The sequence below is a fragment of the Falco rusticolus genome, chromosome 7 (genome assembly GCF_015220075.1).
Source record: "Falco rusticolus isolate bFalRus1 chromosome 7, bFalRus1.pri, whole genome shotgun sequence".
NCBI classification, from domain to species: Eukaryota; Metazoa; Chordata; class Aves; order Falconiformes; family Falconidae; genus Falco; species Falco rusticolus.
In genome coordinates this window covers 63,962,791-63,982,103 of record NC_051193.1, presented here as the reverse complement: position 1 = coordinate 63,982,103, position 19,313 = coordinate 63,962,791, and the positions used below count along the sequence as shown (strand labels likewise).

General features: G+C 50.6%; 1 protein-coding gene and 1 long non-coding RNA gene across 3 annotated transcripts; one reads left to right on the top strand and one right to left on the bottom strand.

Moving 5' to 3' along the window:
* Nucleotides 1-161: 161 nt before the first annotated feature.
* DLST (dihydrolipoamide S-succinyltransferase) lies at nucleotides 162-15,909 on the bottom strand. Of its 2 annotated transcripts, none has more exons than XM_037394449.1 (15): nucleotides 15,793-15,909; nucleotides 11,169-11,202; nucleotides 9,836-9,884; nucleotides 8,717-8,772; nucleotides 8,285-8,359; nucleotides 7,829-7,884; nucleotides 7,013-7,124; nucleotides 6,431-6,586; nucleotides 6,057-6,142; nucleotides 5,284-5,381; nucleotides 3,318-3,448; nucleotides 2,678-2,751; nucleotides 1,730-1,813; nucleotides 1,019-1,186; nucleotides 162-537 (listed from the first exon to the last, which is right to left on the bottom strand). In XM_037394449.1, exons 1-15 carry the CDS (start codon nucleotides 15,859-15,861, stop codon nucleotides 403-405), a joined length of 1,383 nt encoding a protein of 460 aa, XP_037250346.1. In that variant the 5' UTR covers nucleotides 15,862-15,909; the 3' UTR covers nucleotides 162-402. The 2 variants fall into 2 exon arrangements, with proteins under 2 accessions (XP_037250346.1, XP_037250347.1); XM_037394450.1 differs by lacking the exon at nucleotides 15,793-15,909 and adding an exon at nucleotides 11,307-12,262.
* On the top strand, nucleotides 15,869-17,313 carry LOC119151079. The gene is made up of 3 exons (XR_005105294.1): nucleotides 15,869-15,926; nucleotides 16,471-16,610; nucleotides 16,796-17,313. It is a non-coding gene; the product is annotated as an uncharacterized LOC119151079 (long non-coding RNA).
* The last annotated feature ends 2,000 nt before the right edge of the window (nucleotides 17,314-19,313 follow it).

Genomic DNA, 19,313 nt, shown 5'->3' with positions numbered 1-19,313 from the left:
CTCCCAGGAACCTCAGTGCTAGGAAATAAAGCTGAACCCGCCTTGGAGCGGCAGGGAAGGGTACCCTAGCCCAGCAGCAGCAAGCAGTTTCCAGTGGTATAGGACAAGCTAGAGGTGAGAGTTTGGTGCTGTGAGGGAGAGGATGCCATACAGACAGCTCCGGAAAGGCAGTGCCGTTCAGTGGTTGGCCCACCGCACAGCAATCCTCATGAGAAACTGAACCTTCGTTAAACAGAATAGGAAAGGAGGTAGGAGCTATCCCCACAACTCCCTCTGGGACAGCTCCAACCACAGCGGAGGGAGGGAGACTGGAATGACCCCTGCCAGTTCCTGAATGCCCTGCATTGCCCTTGCTGGTGCTGCGGCCCTGCTCTGGGTGGGTGCTGTGGGGGTGCGGCTGCCCTACAGGTCGAGCAGCAGCACGCGGGGATCCTCCACCGCTGCCTTGATCTTGCGCAGGAAAGTCACTGCCTCTCTGCCGTCAATCAGCCGGTGATCGTACGTCAGTGCCACAAACATCATGGGCCGCACCTCGATCTGAAGGAATAAGACCGGCATTAGCGAGCTCAGCTCTACTGCCTGCATGACGCCCTCCTGTGAAACTGAGGGAGACCCTGCCTTCTCCCTATCCTGAATCCAGGGTTCAGGCTCTCCTCGATGTGTCCTGCCTGGCAGGATGACCTACCCACTCACTCACTCAGGCACTGATCGCCACACAAGACTAGGTCCCTTTCTGGACCCGTTCTCTATCACAGAGGCTACAGCCCCCTCCTCTGCCCCACACCTAAGCAGATTATCCAGTTCTCCCCCTCACAAACAGGACAAGACCCCCTGCACACCTCAGGCAAGTACCGGTGCCAGAAAAGCTGCCTTACACCCATTAGTCTCTGCTCCCCCTTCACAGTAAAGCCTTTCAGAAGTTGACACCAACTCCCTAGAAAAAGCTTACGGGCTGTGGTCCTCACTCCACCGAGCCCTCCCCTCTGTTCACTGAAATCTGCTGCGCAGCTCCACCTACCTTGCCCCCGACAGCCACAGGCCTGTCGAAGATGGCATGCATGCCTAAGATGGCAGACTGGGGGGGGTTAATGATAGGTGTCCCAAAGAGTGACCCGAAAACCCCTCCATTGCTGATTGTGAAAGTGCCACCATCCATGTCTTCGATGGCCAGTTCATTCTTCCGTGCCTAGAAGAAAAAGTACGGTCTTAGAAAGCCCCACAGATCACAGAAGGCAAAGGACAAGTGTCTGGACATTCAGCCTCTCCAGGAATAAATGCTAATGGCAGGAGCTTCACTTACTGATCTGTTCAGCTGAAAACCAGCACAAATCACTTGCAAATGCACCCTGTCTTTAGATCTGAACATTTACTGGCATTGGGGAAGGATTCTCTTGCCTTCATTTCCAACTCCTGATTTTGTAGGAGACAGACACAGGGACTTCTACCCCAGGGCATCTCAGCCTTGGCCTCTAAAGACAACGGTGAAGACACACCATGTCACTAATGCATAGGTTTTGGTCTTCTGGAAAGGCAACAAGTAGACAGGCCTGCCTGTAAGGCAGGAGCAGAGCCACAGATGTAACTGGATCACTCCCCACAGCACGACTCAAGTGTGTTAGAGGTCAGAGATGATGACACAGAGGGATTGAATCAATTCGTGCCTGTCCAGCACCCCCAGTTCTTCCCATTCCTCCCAACCTTTTCCAGAAAACCCTCCAACTTTCCTTACCTTCTCCCCCAACTCATAGATAGCACGTTCTATGTCAGCAAAGTTCATGTTTTCTACGTTCCTAACGACAGGGACCACAAGACCCTAGGGAGAAGCGAAATGCATGATCAGCAAACTCACTGCAGTGACACACAGGTAACTGTTACGGGGCAGGAGCCTGGCCTCAGCCCAGCAGAGTTCCTGCTGTCTCAGCACACAGCAGGTGGTTGGCAGAGCTGCCTCACACCCTGGCAGCCTGCCAGGAAATCTGCCAGGACACGCACCGAGGGCCAACACGGTAAATGAGACATCATCTTTGCCTTTGTAAGCCCGTCTCATAAAATATACGTGGTCTGTCTGGATGCAGTTCCACATCTGTAAAAGCAGGTGAGACACTGGGCAGAGTTCAGCTGCCACCTCTTTCTCCGCAAGAATAGTGGAGTCTCTTTGTGCTGGACCTCTCCTAGACTTTGGGAGCAGTGTCAGAACCTCAGTCCTGGCCAAACCTCTGCCTCACAACAGACTCAACTAATTCAACAGCTGTATCTCCATCCCATACCCTCCCTGGACAGGAATATCTCTTTGAAGCAGCAATGTCATTTACAGAAATGGTGGAACAGCACAGCAGGGTTAGCCAAAGGACAGGACATGCAAAGCTTTTATTGTCTATGCCATATCCTCACAGGTGCACAAAAAAAAAAAGGGTTTCCCTAACTTGGCCCTACTCATTAACCACTGAGATCTATAATAACCTTGTTACTATATCTCCTAGTACAGTGGCAGAATATTTTTGGTCCTCCATCTTCTCCCAAAACCCATCTCTGCAGTCCACAACGTATAAGATGTCTCATTTATAGATCAGTCTCATCAGGAAGTTTCTGCTGCAGTAGAGCTCAAAGCTGAGTTGGCTCCAAGTATATGACCATTCCAGACCTGAGGAAGCATGGCCAAAGCATCTGAGGTACCTACCCGGGGAGTTGCTACAGCGACACTGATGTCCACATAGTCCCTGTACACAATCTCTTTGGTCGTGTCATCAATCACTAGGAGAAAAAAAAAAGCTGTGTTACACATGCAGTACCCAGGATCAAGGGCTCAACAGGCCAGAAGTAGCCACCAAATCATAACAACTTGCTCGTCTCTAGCTTAAACACAACTCCAGAGAAAAATAAGCCCTCGCTGCCCCTGTGGGAGAAGCATCAGCATAGGCAGAAAGGAAACACAGTCCAGATAGGTCAGTTCCCTTCACACATGCTCTTGGTTATCCTCCTCTTCTGGGTTTAAGCAAGCACCTCTGACAGCCCCAGGAACTGCACTGCACCTACAGCAGCCACCACTACAGCAGCCAGCAGGCTCTGCTTTCTGCAGGCTGGGGCCCCAGCCCCGCTCCTGGCAACCCCGGCATAACAGAGCCCCTCTTGGCAAGCTGTCCTCTGCCTACGTAAGTGGCATTAGCAAAACCAGCTGCAGCACACAGGACTGTCTTCCTTTTTCCTGTGTATTTGACTTGCTTATCCAAAGTATTAGCCCTGCCACTGACCTAGCAACCTGCTTTTCCCCACTCTGCCATGTTCACTGGTGAGACTCACCGGCAAGGGTCCCCACTCACCTGCATTCACAACAGGCTGGTCCTGCAGAGCAAAAGCTGCAGCTTTCACAAAAGCTGACATGAAACCTAGCTTCAGGTTGTGCTTTTTCAAAAAGGTATCCTTGTGTACAGCTCTCATCTCCCGGATGTTGCTACAAAACACATGACAACGCTGGTCAGCAGGGAGTCCAAGAAAACACCGCTCCCTCACTCTAGAACAGATTTCAGCACCAGCCCCAAAGACTGCAAACCAAGTGCCGAACACCTGGTCTGCTGAAAAATCCTTCGAATGTCACACCTGAAGTGGGCTGAAGGTGGCTCTAAGGCCCCTGCCAAAAGATCTAACAGGAACTGGTCCTGGACCGCAAACTCAACCTGCCAGGCACAAAAGCAAGATGGGGCATGGTGTATTTCCTGCTTCAGCCTGACATTGCCACCAATTCTCTGGGGACACCAATGCTGATACCAGTGTGGTACCACAGAGAGCAACTGCAGGTGTGCCTGGGCCAACCCCAGAGGGGTGAAAAAGCAGGAAATGCCAAGAGCAGAAAAGACGCACATGGTGATTTGAGGGAAAAAACTTCAATCGTTGTGCAAGTCCAGCACCTGCCACCACAACGATGCCTCAGTACTTAACTCACCGGCTTTGGGAGTTGAGTGAATATGAGAGAAATTTTCCCAGATGCTATGGCAGTGAGTGCCAGCCCACCTATAGTTCTCATCCAGACTAATCATGTTTCCCCACTGCTTCTATTTATCAGAACATAGGCCATTTATAAAGTCAACCAAGCTGTGGCTACAAGCTCTGGCTACACCAGGCTAATGCCAGATGCTGTAGAATTGCGTGGTCCATCCCTGCCCCCTCCAGGGACCTTGAGTCTTTGAAGAGACAGCTTCAGCTTGGGGCAGGTTCTCCATGGTTTAGAGTGTTTGTTTTCCCGTGATTAACCTTGTTTAGGGCTAGGATTACCACCCAAAGACATTAGTGCCTCCCAAGACACAAGGACTGCGGCAATAAGGATGAGGTCTGCTATGAAACCGGCTCATTATGGCTTCCTCCTTTCAGACGCTGACCCCCGTGGGAAGCAGGAGGCCCCAGCACAGGTCCTCAAGAGTCAACCTCACAGCAATCAATCCAAACCAGATTACCAGATGCAACGAGAGCCCGAGGCCAGCGTAAAGCGACACCTCAATGAGCCTCCGAGAGGAGATAAAGCTGCAGCACTTCCCCTCCAATCAAGACTATTTTGCCAGCCTTATTGTTCTGAGACCCAAATATTTACATGTTTTGTCTTTAAGGAGCAGAATAGGATTTCACAAAGCAATTTGATTTGGGCACAATTTCCCCTTAATGCACTGTAACATAAGCTGCCCGCCCTCCAAAGCCATTAGTGCGTTCAGTCCATGCAATCGCTTGAGTCAGAAGACCCCCACCTGCCCAAAGGGGATGCGGAAGGATGCTAGTCCGTCTCTGGAAATCTGCACCATCCCACAGCAAATGCCTCAGACCTATGTAAAACTCACCTGAAAGGCTGATGAGCCCTGGGGAACCACCTCACGGGAAGCTAAATAGGCCCACCTCCAAAAGCAGTAACTTGGTGGGGTGGCAGAAAGCAGATGCTACAACTTGCTGTCTTCTAATAGCCACTCTACAAGTGGTACCAGTCACACCTGGTCTTCTGCTCAACACCTATCAGTCCTCAACCAAGAACCACGCAGATGAGGAACCAGGCTGCCCCTTTTACAAGCAGCAGATGATTCCCAAGTAAGAACAGGCCATTAGGAAGTTATGCACCCCTCATATTGCAACACCAGCATGGTCCTGGTGAAGCTGCACAAACAGTGTGGTACACACCTAAGAAAGAGGTCCCAACAGATACGTTTGCCAATCTCTCTGAAGAGAATCAGCAAAGTCTTGACTGCTATTTCAAGATGACTGCCTGCATCTATTTCGACTCATAAAAGGAAAAAGAGATCTGGTCCTCACCTCATATCGATCTCGTTGAAAGTGGTCAGCATGGCACAAGTATTCTGAGCCTCTTTCAGCCGCTGAGCAATACGCTGACGCATCCTATTCATTTTCACCTGAAAATTAAAAAGATATAATCAGAAGCTGCCTCAAGCTCATCCAAGGGGCAAAATGCACAAAAAACTCAACAGGCCCTTCTTCTTGCTGTCTGGTTGACCAGTAAGATGCCTAGGGCCAAGGTTTTCACTCGTCTCTTTGAGGAGCATGACAGGCTGAGAAGTTGATATCACTACAGAGCTTCCCAGCTCAACACCCAGTTCACCTGAAAAGCAGTGCTGAAACGCATCACAGTATGACTACTTCCAACCTATGTGTTTCTCAAGACCTCCAAACATGTGTAGGTTCCCAGCATGAGGCTAATGTGAGAAAAGCAAGATTGCTAAGAAGGCAGCTGCTCAACCGTGTTCTCTTATGAATGCACAAGGCAGCTGCAGCAGCCTCAGCCCTTTGCTGAGGGCTTGTGGACCAACCAAGAAGATCACACTGAGCTTTCTGTGCTCAGTCAGGAGAGCTCAAGACAAGACTTTTGCCTCAAAAAGACCTGTGTCAGATTGGACCTGGCTCTTCCTCCAGCCCCTAAATGTGTGCCTCCAAGCAGAGAATATCCCCATCTGTCACAGCCCCATTGAGCTGGGTGTGAACAGGTAGGTGCAGACACAGCCAGAAAATGCCGGAACAGATTGTCACTCAGCAACAGAAGCACTGGCAATGCCCCTGTTCCCACAGCTTACCCTATGCTCTGATCTGGCACCTTTGCTGGGCACTGTCTCCCCAGGAGGGGCTGCCGCTGGGGCTGCAGCTGGCTTCACCGCAGACACTGAGGGTAAAGAACACATCAGTCAAAAAGGGAAGCCAGGTCTTGATCGCGATGCCCCGAGTTAGAAAGCCCGTTTGAGCTCCTTGCTCAAGTAACACAGCGTGGAAGCAGCCTTGAACAGGGCTAGACGGGTTCCAGGCACAGCTGAGCTCGCCAGTCTGGAGCATGCAGGGCAATAATGTGGGGAGGCCTTCACCATACGCACCAAACTGTTTGCTGTCTTTAACCTTACACACTCTCCACAAGGAAGAAAGGCTTGAAAATAGGAGAATATGGCTGTTGCCTCACCTGGCTTGCTGTCAATGGGCTGAGCTGACACAGGTGGCACTGGTGGCATTGTAGTGGGAATTGGTGCTGCAGCAGGGGGAGGAGCAGCCGCAGCTACAGGTTCAGGGGCTGCAGGAGGAGGAGGGGCTGCTGCTGGTTTGGCCTTGGCAGGAGCAGCTGAAAGACAAGGAAGAACCATGGTAAGTTAACCCCCCAGCAGAGGGCCTTTATATTCTCAGCACTACTGAACTGACAGGAGCCACCACAAGAAGATCCTATGGTGAAAGTGTTTTACTAATCAACACCTTCGATCTCCTCATTGGTAGGAAACTGGATGCTGATGAGAACAGGGCAGGGAAGAAAGCTGTATCAGGGGAATTCTCAATTAATTTTAGCTTAGAGCTGCAGTCTCCTCCAGAGCGAGCAAAAGGAAAGTTCCCCCCCTTTTCTAATGGACAACAGCAGTATTTTCATCCAGCTAGAGAGGTAGATGGAGGAAACATATAAGCCCTCTCAGGATCCCTCTAAATGCCTTGCTTCCATCTTCAGAAAAACATCAGTGGAAACAGGAAGGCTCATGCAAGTTATATATGCCTGGCTCACCTCCAGTTTTCCTGAGTTTGAACAGAGGTGTCCCCCCTTCCACTTTGCCACCATCAGGTACCAGAAGGGCTTCAATCACACCAGCTGCTGGGGCTGGAACTTGCACTGATGTCTGCAAAAAGGAAAATCAGTGAAACTTCCCCAGACATTGGATGGAGAACAAGCGCCCAAGAGAAGATGCCAATATGCAGATACACACTGTCATTTGGCACAGACAGCGGCTCTGTCTCGCACCATTGGCACCAGTGTTCATATCCTCCACCAGGATTTTGTGCCAATACTTAGAAGTTTTAGGAGATGCTGGCAGTGTAACTTATAGCCTGACCTTCCTGCTCCAGGGTACAATCAAGAATTGACCCACTGCCAGCATCTTCCTGACAGCAACACCAGCAGCATAACTTGGCAGGGAACTTTAGCAAGAACTTCAAAGCTTAAGAGTCCTTTAAGGAGTGAGTAAACGTAAAGGCTAAATTTAACACAATCTGAAGACATCCTATGGCTCTGCAGATTTCTCCTCTGTTTAAACACAAACAGGTTTCAAAGCTTAAGCACCGGAATTGGAAGGAGTGGAACTGCAACTCCAACAAACATCAGCACCACTGATGCTTAACCAAATGTATGAGGAAGCAAGGGTTATCAAAGAATTCTCACTTAAGGCACATCCAGCTTTCACACTAGATGAGAAAAGCTTTTTTCCGTGAAGGGAGCAGGAGACACAGGCAGGGCCTGCAGGCTCTAGGAGCTCTTAGCAGGAGAGAAGCCATACAGGGTACCCACTACAGAACTAGAAGAAGTTTTGGTCCAGAAAACTCCTACCTTGTCTGTTTCAATCTCACACACCACTTCATCTTCTGCCACTGTGTCTCCAACAGCTGAACAATAGATATGAAGACCACTGTGAGGAGGTAGGTATGCTCCAGCCTCCCCTCTTAACCCACAGCAGTCTCCCCCACTAACCCAGTATTTTCTCACCCCAGCTCTCCAGAACTTCTAAAGAAAAGTCTAGCTCAATCAATCAAGCTATTGCACAGTCACAGTCTGTTTCCAGTTTAGACAACACCCTTCACCCAACATGACCCACGACAGAGAGGTGCCAAGGCTGTAACTGCAATCCTTACCCCTTAGGAGAACTGCAGTTAACTGCCTCATTTGTCACAGATCGAAAGGCACAGAGCAGGTTGTCTTGTCAGCCAGTGAACTACAATCCATCCCTGAGCTGTCCAGTGCAGCAGTAAAGGTGCTGAGAATTTCAGGGAAGAGGCAGCTGCTTACCTTTCTCCCACCTGACATCTCCTTCTGTGACTGACTCTGCAAAGGCTGGTGTGTTCACCGTAACCACATCATCCCCTGTGAGAGAGACAGACAGACGTGAATGCATTCAGAGCTCAAAACTTACAGCATTGCTTCATTCTTGTCTGCAGGACTCTACTTCGAGGGGGTAGGTCAACAGACATCAAATGTTGGCCTTCTTCCTTCAACGCTGATTAACATTTAAATGCCAGAGAAATTCCCATCTGGCTGAAAGTCACATTGTGACAGGAATGCCAGACAAAATCTTGAGGGCTGACATAAACCCTCAGCCATCCATCGAGGCAGGGCGGCAATGCGCCTAGACCATGGGTGGGAAGAGGTAGCTTCGGCTGTTGTCAGGACAGCAACAAGTAGCACACGAGCCATCCCACTGACTCCTGGCTTTTTACTTACTACGTAATGCAGTGGTTCTGAAGTAACGGACAGTGAAGACACTGGAGCTATTTACTCTGCAGAAAGAGAGAAAGAGATGAACACAGAAGGATGTTCCTCTGCAGGCTGCCAGCTCCAAGCCCAAGTACAGAATTTACATTTGCTTAACTGATCTGAAAGGCTGCTCAGCTGTTCTGATGTATTTGTTCCAAGGGACTCCTACTTACCCCTCAAGCTGCAGCAATCCCACTAAGAAAGGAAACATAACAGCTTACCATCACTAGTGCCCTCAGAAACTCAGTGAGAACTGACATTTATGGAGCTTTAATTTAGGGAGACAACCCAATGGAACCACTGTGGTTTAAATACTGATAAAAGGCTGACCTAGCCAGCCCACCCTATGGGTGGGTAACCATTTTTTACCTTCAGATCAGGACTGTTGCCCTCTACAGAAGTTGCTAGATTGCTCCAAAACCAAACGAAGAAAAAAAAACCCCAACAACAAAAGAGAAAGAACCATACATTGCCTATGGCAACGCATCCAGCTACTTCTCTCCACCATGTCCCTTCACAGGGAGCTGGCAACCCCAAGCATTCCAAAGGATTTTTTTGTACCTACTCACACATTTGGAAACCTGAAGCAAACATGCTTTAGCGTCTCCTCTAACACAGGCTACTTGGTGCAAACAGACCAGCGTTTCAGGCTTTTATGGATGCACTCTTAAGGTTATTTCCCCAAATACATTTCTACAAGACCACCCCAGCAATGTAAACCTTGCCATATGACAGCTCCCTAAGCCACTCCATTTCACCTATCAAAATCCTACCAGGAGGCCACCACATAGCAAACAAGACTTTTCATCAGATAATCAAAGGGTAGAGATCCATTTATCAGCAGTCTCCTCATCCCTGTCCTTCTCCTGCCTTGGTATCTGGTTCCAAACAAAGCTTATTTTATTTAAGCATGCCACAGCTCCTGACCTGCAAACCCCAGATTTTGTTAGGGCTAGCTCCACGCTCCCACAATATGCACGGGGATTTTATGACAGCCAACCATATTCTGCCTCCCAGCCCTCAAATCTTATCAGGACTAGAGCAGCCCCAACCTCTCCACATCACAGCTTTCCAGGGGATACTTACACAAGCTTCCTGCTGTTCATGTAAGCCAGTCCCTGGCTTCCAGCCACACCTGTGAATGAGAATGGTGTTACCCAGCCATCCGGTCCTCAAGTGTCCCTGTCAGGTAAAGGGTGCAGAGGACACCACTGTTCACCCTGAAAGAAGCTTGGGACTAAGTGGGGAACATAGCCACAGAGAGGCACCTCAGTGCCATCAAACCTGCCCAGAGCTTGCCAGTGGTCTTGTCTTCATCTAGATTTACAGAGGTGGTAAAACCAGTTCTCTCTTGACCTTAAAGCTAGTAAGGATAACTTTTGAAAAGGGCAAACAACGCAGTAGCTACCCCAGTCAGAACAAAACCAGGGAACAGCTACATGGGACACCTCCAGGACTGCTAAAACCTCAGTTGCTACTGCGTTACCCTCACGAACAGAAAGGGGTTCCTAACAGGAGCAAGGCATCAGTGCCCTAAGAGGCACCCCCAGGGAGCCTCACAGTCTCACGGAACGAAAACAGTGTAGGGCCAAACAGCAAGCCACCGGCACCCCTCTTCTCTGTCCAGCCCCTGTTCCAAAACTCACAGCAGGGAGGTACTTGCATCGCTTCTCAGTTTCACATATCCCAGTGTCCCCTTCCCTCACCGCTCACATGCCCTGACACTGCAATTTTTACTACAAACTGAACTCCTGTCCTTTGTCTCTTTCAGGGCACTGGGCAGTTTTCCAGACTGATCTTAAAAAGAGTCAGCATAGCAACTGAAGAACATAATTATCTCAGTTACACAATGCCAGAAGGAAGAACCATTTCCCCATTTGATTTTTTAGAAAAGCAATATAATTTTGATGCCATCCCCTACTAAAGAGCTGTTATTGGAACTCTAGAAACCGGAGAAGGTAAGCAGATTTAACTGGTTTCCCAAAGTGGACTCAGAAGTGAGTGATGTAACACTATATAAACACTGTACAGCTAGAAAAAACAGCTCTGGGAAAATCCAGTTTAAGCACCAAGGATGAATTCAGAGGCATACTAGATTTGACATGTCACTTAACATTCACCCATCATTTTCAAAGGAGTTTATTAGAGAGCTAGGCTCTGCAATAGCATGTGTTTCAGGCACTGCAATGCTTGAAATACACTGTGCTACTGCTGTGAAATCTTCACCAGAGCCCAATGGAATGGACAGCATGTACGTTAGGCAAGGGAGGCACTCACATGGAAACACAGCTCATTTCACCAACTGTTCCTTCGTGACTTGATTGACAGAAATACATTCCAATCAAACCTATTACCAACTTCCGTCATCAGCTCTGTTCTGTCTAGGTAGTTTGAAATGAAATAAAAGCATAAGACTCACCAGACAGAGAGCATCTTGCCAGAGTACAGTTCCCCTGTCAGAGAGAAGAGGAACTATCAGTATTGCCAAGCGATGGACCCACCCTAGAAGAACTTTGGTTTTCTCACGAGACCTGGATCAGAGAGAGACAGGACCCACCATTCCCATGCTCCAGACTGTTGGCGTGCTACTTTCCCATATTGTGCAAGAGCAGGAGATGGTGAGGGCATCTACACCCTCCTCTTTGCTTTGTCTGCTTCCAGGACGCTTTCCTGTAGAGTGACGTTAAACCTGATGCACGTGGTTTTCAGCTGTGGCTCCAGCTGCTTTGACCTTCCCATGCACAGTTTCCTCTTTAAGAAGGAACAGATTTCTAAAGACCAATTCACTAAAATTTGCTACAAATGAGGTCAAGGATAGCTACTGAATACAATAAAAAAACATCCCATGTTGTTTACTCCTACAGTCATGAACGCAGCATTTGGGGGGCTTTGTTTGTTTGTTTTAAGGCTATGGAGCCTTTGAACTCCAGAAGGTCAGAATTTCCCCCGATGGCAAAATTTCTACTGCCTTCAGCGAGCCAGGAATTCCACCTTCTGGTGACGTTTTGTACCCATGTAATCATTGACTGCACTTCTAGCTCAGCATAACATTCCTCAAAAAGACATTTTAAGGTATTCTAGTTACTTTCCCTATTGTTATCATACATTTCTCTAGCATCAAACCCGCAGATCTGGAGAACCTAAGAACTCTTTAAAAACTATAGGAAAATACCATGGTAAGCATGACAAAAGCACAGCTGACTGATTTGGAACAACAGCTACTCAAGAGCTCAAAACACCCCTACCCAGCAGCTAAGGTAAGAGGTAAAAATTAGATTTCATTCGCATTGTCAAGTGTCTGAAGGGACGTTTGTGTACAAGCCCTGATTTCAACTTCGCCGAAGCAAGTAGGATGGGATATAACTGATCTTAAATATCAAAATAATTTGTGGAGATGCGTGTGATATGACAACACAGAGATCAAGGACCAAAAAGATACTTAAGCTTGTCATACCATCTACAGGACCGAGTGCTGTAGCATGCAAAAATACATTCAGTGAACACTGCATATCATCAGAACTACTAACAGGCCTGGAATCGACCCACTGGCAGTTTAATTATCCAAATTTACTGATGGATTTGCCTTCTCTGATATTAAAGCATAGTCAACTCAGTGACCGATGGGCAGTTCAACATGGTTATGGTTAGCATGCTACGGATGCAGGCAGCTAGGCTGAGTCACTGCTAAGCCAGCCTGGGTCTGGCAGAGCTCGGGAGCCCCACCAGCGCCATGCAGCTACTGCTACCCTGCTTAATGGTCCACTACAGGGACCGATGATCCTGGACTAACGGTTCTGCAAAACTGGCTTCTAGCGGGGCCCGCTGGAGTCCCTGCCCCAGGTCTGGCTGGGAAAGGGAAAGCAGGGAGGAGCACTGGACAGTCTTTGCAGAGTCATCGTGAACGCTACAACTCTTAATCTTGGTGCAGCACTGGCCCCCTGCTAACTCAGATCTAGTTTGTGTAGAGCTAGCCTCAAGCTGAGATCAGGAAGACAAACTTCAATGTAACCACACTTGGTCAAGAACCTAAAGCACCACAATCCTCAGCACATACATTAGCTCCTGTATTGATCAAATCCTTCCCACTTTCTAGTAATGTCCCAGATAATAGGAAGTCAAATGACAAATAAAATACCAAGCAACTTGAGCTCCCCTCTGACCATTAATTTCCTCCTGGGTGCTTTATAGAAAAGTGGTTAAAGGTATTCTTAACGTCCCAGACAATAACTTGTCAGGAAAGAACTTAGACTGAAGCAGAAACAGCCAATTTTATTTTCTCAGGACCAGTTTATTGTAAAGTTTAACACACACAAAAAAAAAAGTTTAGAAGGCCTGTCCTAAAATAAATTGTTGTGAGAAAACACACCTGCATGAGGTGCCAAGTTTGTGTTCCACAACTGGTGCAAAATTAATGAAAAAATTGGTATCACTCTTCCCTTCTGTCTTTTAGGTTACAAAATGAGGGAAAGCGCTCTAATGTGAGGAGGAAGTCGCTCATACAAGATACTGAGATTCCTCTGTCCTGCATTCCGCAGAACCATTGCGTGTCATGCATCACCGGGAGATGCTTGACAAGGCTGTTGTTTCCTGTTCCCTTTTTCCCTGAAGGAACTGCTATGATTGCACCTGTTCCTGGTATCACCTTGTTAAATCTGCCTTCTGCCTGACCTTGGAGCTTCTTCAGTGAAAATGGAAACATTTAGGTTTTACCAGCTGACATTAGCACTTTGGATCACTTTAAAAAGGCAGCCTCCACTTGGAAAAGTAAATCCTGGTCTAATTAGCTAGTGACTCACAAATCAACTGATTAATTTTTCCCCCATGTTTCACATGACTTCTCAGAATTGTTTTTATAACTGTTGTAATCTCAAAATGACTCTAGCACAGTGTCCCAGGCCACACCTTTCAAGGAGCTGTCACCTTCCAGTAGGTCACTACACACTGAAATAAATTACAGAATAAATCAGCTGAAGTGACAGCCTGCATATTTTCACAAAACTTCTGCAACTGCGGGCACAGGGACCAGTTCAGGTAAGGACACCAAGTGAACAAGAGGCTACAGTTAATTACAACAGAGGCAAAAGAGAAGCCCAGTGCTGGGCAGCTCTGATGACAGGGACCACAGCAATCAGTCCTCCAGCCCCAGCTTCTTCTTCAAAGCAAAGAAGCTGCTGCTTTCAAAACAAGGATCAGTCCAAACCACTGCTACACACAAAAAACCCACTGCACATGTTTCATGGATTTTAACACAATTATATATAGCACAGCAGGACAGATGCTAAGATGAGATGGAGATAACAATACTGAGTGGTAAAGGATACTGTTACTAAGACGACAGGCTTGAGAACTCCTCCAGCATGTGGGGAGGATCAAACAGGGATGAAAAAGTTCTTACAAACTCTTCCCCACATAAACAGAAGGACTTGATTCTCAAAGCACTGAATGCAACTCCTGATCAAACCATCTTTTTTCAGACTAGCTCTTCTCTGGACTTTTTCAGGTCATCCTTCAACAGCTGTACCCCCTCACCTCGAGTCTTACATGCTCAGATGCAGGCTACTGATGCACATGCGTGACTTCTGCTTGATAGATTAATCCAAGACCTCTTCCTCTTTCACGAGATCATCAAAATCCAGCCAACCCTTCCCTACCCTCATTTTGTGCCGACTCCACTTTTCTCCCATTCAACCCTACACTTATGAATTTGGTACACGTCTATTGTTCTCACTTCTCCCATCAGAGGTTTGATGTCTGTTCAAAAAGCATGTATTACCCCCCTTAGTCAAAACTTACTTCCCATATACCTACACAAATGGAAATTAAACTACTACTACCACCTTGACTTCTCAACTCTTCCAGTACACCTAACAGCTAAAATTACCTCCCCTTCCCAGTCCTCAGCTATAATCTCTTGCAACCTCCTGATTTGCAGACTAGTTTTGTAACAGGTTTGAATATTCCATCTGGCTTTCCCCCCTGTTCTGTACAATTACACAGCACCACTGAGAGCTGACAAAACCTCAATATTGTTAAAATGCCACTTAAACTTATTTTAAACTGCACTATAATCAGTTTGCATGTACATATAACAAAATATAATATAGTTACAAATTGTTTATAGCACAGTTTCATATATACACAAAGTATTTATAAACACAAATCTGTCTGTAGCACCCAGAGACAAGCATTTAATACACAACAGCCCTAGGAGGAAGCATGACATAATTAAACGTTCAACATTACAATTAACTGTCAACACTTGCTTGCTTAGACTCACACAATGGCTAAAACCAGATGTCTTGCTCTAAGCCTTCAGCTGGTCATCTGGAAGTGAAGTGATCTTTTCCCACCTGTAGGTATGCATGTATATGTATATATACGCATGTGCATATATATGTACGCACGCAAAGCTAGGCACGTTTGCTATTTAAACGATGTGGCCACAAGTCAGCAAAGGCCAGAAGCCAGGTGGCTGTGAGCAGCCCTGCTGTGGGTGTGAGCAGCTGGCACTGGCTGTTAGCCCCTGCGAGCCCACGGCGGCCCGGCCCGGGGCCCCGCCGCTCGCATCGGTCCAACCACCGCTTTGAGAAATGGAGCCCAAGAACTAAATGAGGCAGCGGGCACCGCTGTATCGGCCAGTGCTGCACCGGGCTGACCCCAGCCGGGGAGGTGCGAGGCGAGTGGCGGCTGCCAACAGAGACCCCCAACGCCTCGGCCCAGCGCAGGAGCGGCGGTTTGCGGGAGCTCTGCCCGTCAGCCAGCCCTGCCCGTTGCCGCCGCTGCCCTTCCCTACGGGCCGGGCTCGGCCCGGCGCGGGGCGGAACGCGGCCCCCGGCGGCGCGGAGCCCGAGGAGGGGCAGCGCCGCGCTCGCCCCGGCCCCCGCCCCGGGGGCGCCGCCCCCGCCGCCCCCCCCCCGCGGGGCGGCGGCCGGGAGGGGAAGGGGGGGACGCGTCCCGGTGCCCTTGGCGCCGCCGTCCTCGCCCGCCCAGCCGCCGCCCCTCCCTCCTCCCTCTTCGCGGCCGGTGCCCGCAGCGGGCAGTACCTGCCGGAGGGCGCGCAGCGAGCGGCCCAGCGCCCGGCCGAGGCAGCGGGACCGCCACAGCAGCAGCATCGCGGTGGCGGCGGCGGGAGGAGCCGGAGGGCGGACACCGGAAGCAGGCCCGGCGCGAGCCGGAAGTGCGTAGGGCCGGACCAACCTCTCCGGAACGGCGGGAGCGGGGCCAGAGGGCCGGCACCACCGCGGGCGGGGGGGGGGGGGGGGAGCGAGGGCAAGGGCAGGCTTAAGGCAGGGCTGTGGGGCAGGGACAGGCTGGGGACGGGGCTGTGGGGTGAGGATAGGCCTAAGGCAGGGGCTGTGGGGCGGGGGCAGGTTGGTGACAAGGCTGTGGGGCAGGGACAGGCCTAAGGCAGGGGCTGTGGGGCAAGGGCAGGCTGGGGACGGGGCTGTGGGGTGAGGACAGGCCTAAGGCAGGGGCTGTGGGGCAGGGCAAGGCTGCAGATAGGCTGTGGTAGCTCAAGAGCCTCCTTTGAACCTGAGATGTCTGCCACAGCCCCGCATGGGACCCCGTGGCAGGCAGATGGTTCAGTCACGCCTTGTGTCCTGGTTGTCCCTACCTTTGTGCAGCCCTGCCTGTCCACGTGCTGTACTGGCCCCAGCACAAGCGGACACAGGGGCTTTCACATTACAAGTTATGTTACCTGTAAGTTATGTTACCTACAGTTCCTGGTATGTGAATGGACACCCGGTAACCAGCGGGTGCCGTTTCATGACGCTTTATTGAACCAACTCTGGATTGCTGCAGGACAGCTGTACCAGTGGTTTTCCTTCTCGCCTTGACAAAATCATGGGGTCGGCCTCAGGTAGGATGACACGGTCACTGGCATTAGCCAGTGGGATGTTGCATGGCTGGAAATGGGCAAGGAGGCCCTCTCACCATGACAAACATGCACGAGTCCACAAGTAAGCCCCGTTCCTCGAATGCCATCTGTATATTGAAAACATTTGAAAATCCCCCAGCTAGCTTCTGTTTTCTGCCTGCTTCCAGGTGGGGGACCGCTGGTGGAAGAAAACTCAAGGAACCCATTTGCAGAATATGAGAATTAGCTCGGGATAGTCATAAAAGGCTGTCTGGCAGCCAGACAGCTCTCAAAGAGGCCAAGTTTAGGTTATGCACGTGTCCTCAATTTAGCCATTGCTTAATAATATATGAATGGTAAACTGCAACCTTCAAAATAGTCTCCTCATATAAATTTTCAATGAACATCCTTGGGATCATTTTCAATGTAAGAGGTTGGATAAAAATCAACAGGGGATAGTCTCTGTGGCTTTCAGGTTGAACTGACTGCTTTAATAAAAGGCAAGTGAGCCCGAAAGACCTCTCTGCCAGGGATTTCTCTGCGATCTGTTGTCTGAGGGCTGATATCTTTGAGTAAGACCACTTGATGCCAACTGCTTTTAACCACAGCCTCCTGTACCAAATGAATACACCAAACATCACCACGTTCAAGGAAGTATATGGAGGCAAAGGAGGCTAAGCCCCAGGAGCGGCACGCGTACGTAGGCTTTGTCCACCTGTCCCATGGCTTCTACACAAAGCTCACAACCCTGCGTGCCCCTGGGGCAGGTGGGTTTGTCCTGGGGCCGGGGACCGGCTGCGCTCAGCTCAGAGCACAGCTCCGGCAGTGTCTCTAAAACACCCTGTTGTAAGCAAGGGACTTGGTGTTGCTGCTTTTCCTGTCTTGTTCCCTTTCCTGGCCATATCCTCCACCGCAGACCTCTAGGCCAGCCGAAATGCCTCTGTCCCGCCGTGGCAGGGATGCTGCAAGTGCCTGGGCGCTTTCCCTGGAAGCTGGGCAGCACCGGGAACCCCTGGGCGGCTCTTCACTTGCCTGGGGCACCGCTTGGCCTCTAACCGCGTGGATTTGCATCATCCCACCAACAGTTCAGCATCCCGAACGCTGGCTGGGGGTTTCCAGATGGAATTCTGGCGGGGGGAACGGCCCTCTGCCCACCCGGGCAGCCTGCAGCTCGCCCCCTTCCCCGCCCGAGCCGGGGTCTATTAGCAGCAGGGGGCTGCCCGGCCCCCGGGCTGGCCCTGACCTCCCGGGCACCATCTGCATATTCAGGAGCCGTTCCCAGCCGGTTGGCCACCTCCCGCCTCCCCGCTCCCGCTTTAAATGACCGAGCGCGGCGGGAGGAGGCGCCGCCGCGCCCCCGGCCCCGCACGCTGCTCCCGGCCGCCTCCGCCCGCGGAGCGCCGGTGAGCGGGGCCAGGCTCGGCCCGGGGGTCCCCTGCTCTGGGCAGGGGGTGCAGCGGCCGGGGAAGGCTCGGAGAGGGGGGTCCGCGGTGCCGGGGGGCGACAGGCGGCTGTCCTGCCCAGGAGCCCCCCTGGGGTAGCTGCCGCGGGGGAGGACGCGCTCCCTTCTGAGCATCTGCGTCTCGTTACTTGGTCTTTTTCTTCAGGTAAGAGGAGCCTCGGCTGCTTTGTAGTGCTTTGGAAGGTGCTACGGTGACGGCTGGTGGGAAGGGAACCGAGGCACCGGCTGCTGTGCCAGCGGGGGCAGTTGGCTGGGGGCAGCAGCTGCCGGCGCTGGCGAGGCTGCGGTGGGGAGCGGAGGGCACCCACGTTGGGCTGCCATGGCCTGAGACCACAGGCTCCGCTCCCACCTTCCAGATCTCCAGCAGAAAGATGCTGGAAGCCTTAGGCAAGCTGAGAGCTTCTGGCCAGCTCTGAGGCGATGTGTGGGCAAGGGGTGTATCACCCCGGCTTTCCGGGATGCCTCAGCGGAGGGGCTGGGTGAGCTCCCTGACCTTGCAGTTGAGCTCAGGGGAGGTGAGAAATTGTGACCAAGGGCCAAAAGAAGGCATTTCTGTAATTAACCAAGCGAGGTAGCAGGACCGGCTGTCTCATGCCCACACCACTCAGAAAGGCTTGAGGGTGGATGAAACCTGCGACCGCATTGCATTTGTTGTGTGGCTTTGTTGGAAGTGGCCGGCAGGCTGGGAGGCGGCTGCGGGCATGGTGAAGCCTGTTGCACCAGGTGATGCCATGAGCTGCTGGCACCCCGGCCTGGCGCTGGCCATCAGTAAGCCAAGCAGTTTGAATGCCCCCATGGCAGACTGTTAGGAAAAGGAAAGTCTACTAGTTGGGAGTGGTGGGGAGACAACAAGGGAGAGCAACAAGTAGTGTTGGACAACCCAGAAAATACTTGGGTTTGTCAAGACTAGAGCTCTACAAAAGGTAGAGCTCTCCCAGATACCCGCCTGGAATACAGGGCTGTTCAAAGAAAGGCACCCTGCTTATAAAGCAGTGAGAAGAAACTAATTTTCTACACTGTTCATTAGCCTGGGGGACTCGCCGTGGAGCAGATAATCACGGGGACAGGAGACTGATGGATATGAAAATGATCAGCTATTTCTGGGTATAGCAAAAGAATCTCAGACACTTTAAAGGTGTCTGGAAGAGACACAAACTGTCCTACTTCAGGGATGCAAACCCACTGCTAATTAATGTGGATGAGGAAGAAGCATCCCACAGGGGTGGTTACTTTGTAATTGCCCA

Bases quoted from the DNA above. Each gene is read 5' to 3' on its own strand.
- DLST (XM_037394449.1), bottom strand. From the start codon at position 15,861: ATGCTGCTGCTGTGGCGGTCCCGCTGCCTCGGCCGGGCGCTGGGCCGC. The intron at 6,143-6,430 runs GTGAGGCAACAG...CTTTACCCTCAG, and splicing joins GCCCATTGACAGCAAGCCAG to TGTCTGCGGTGAAGCCAGCT. The intron at 3,449-5,283 runs GTGAGGACCAGA...TGTGTTTTGTAG, and splicing joins TTCAACGAGATCGATATGAG to CAACATCCGGGAGATGAGAG.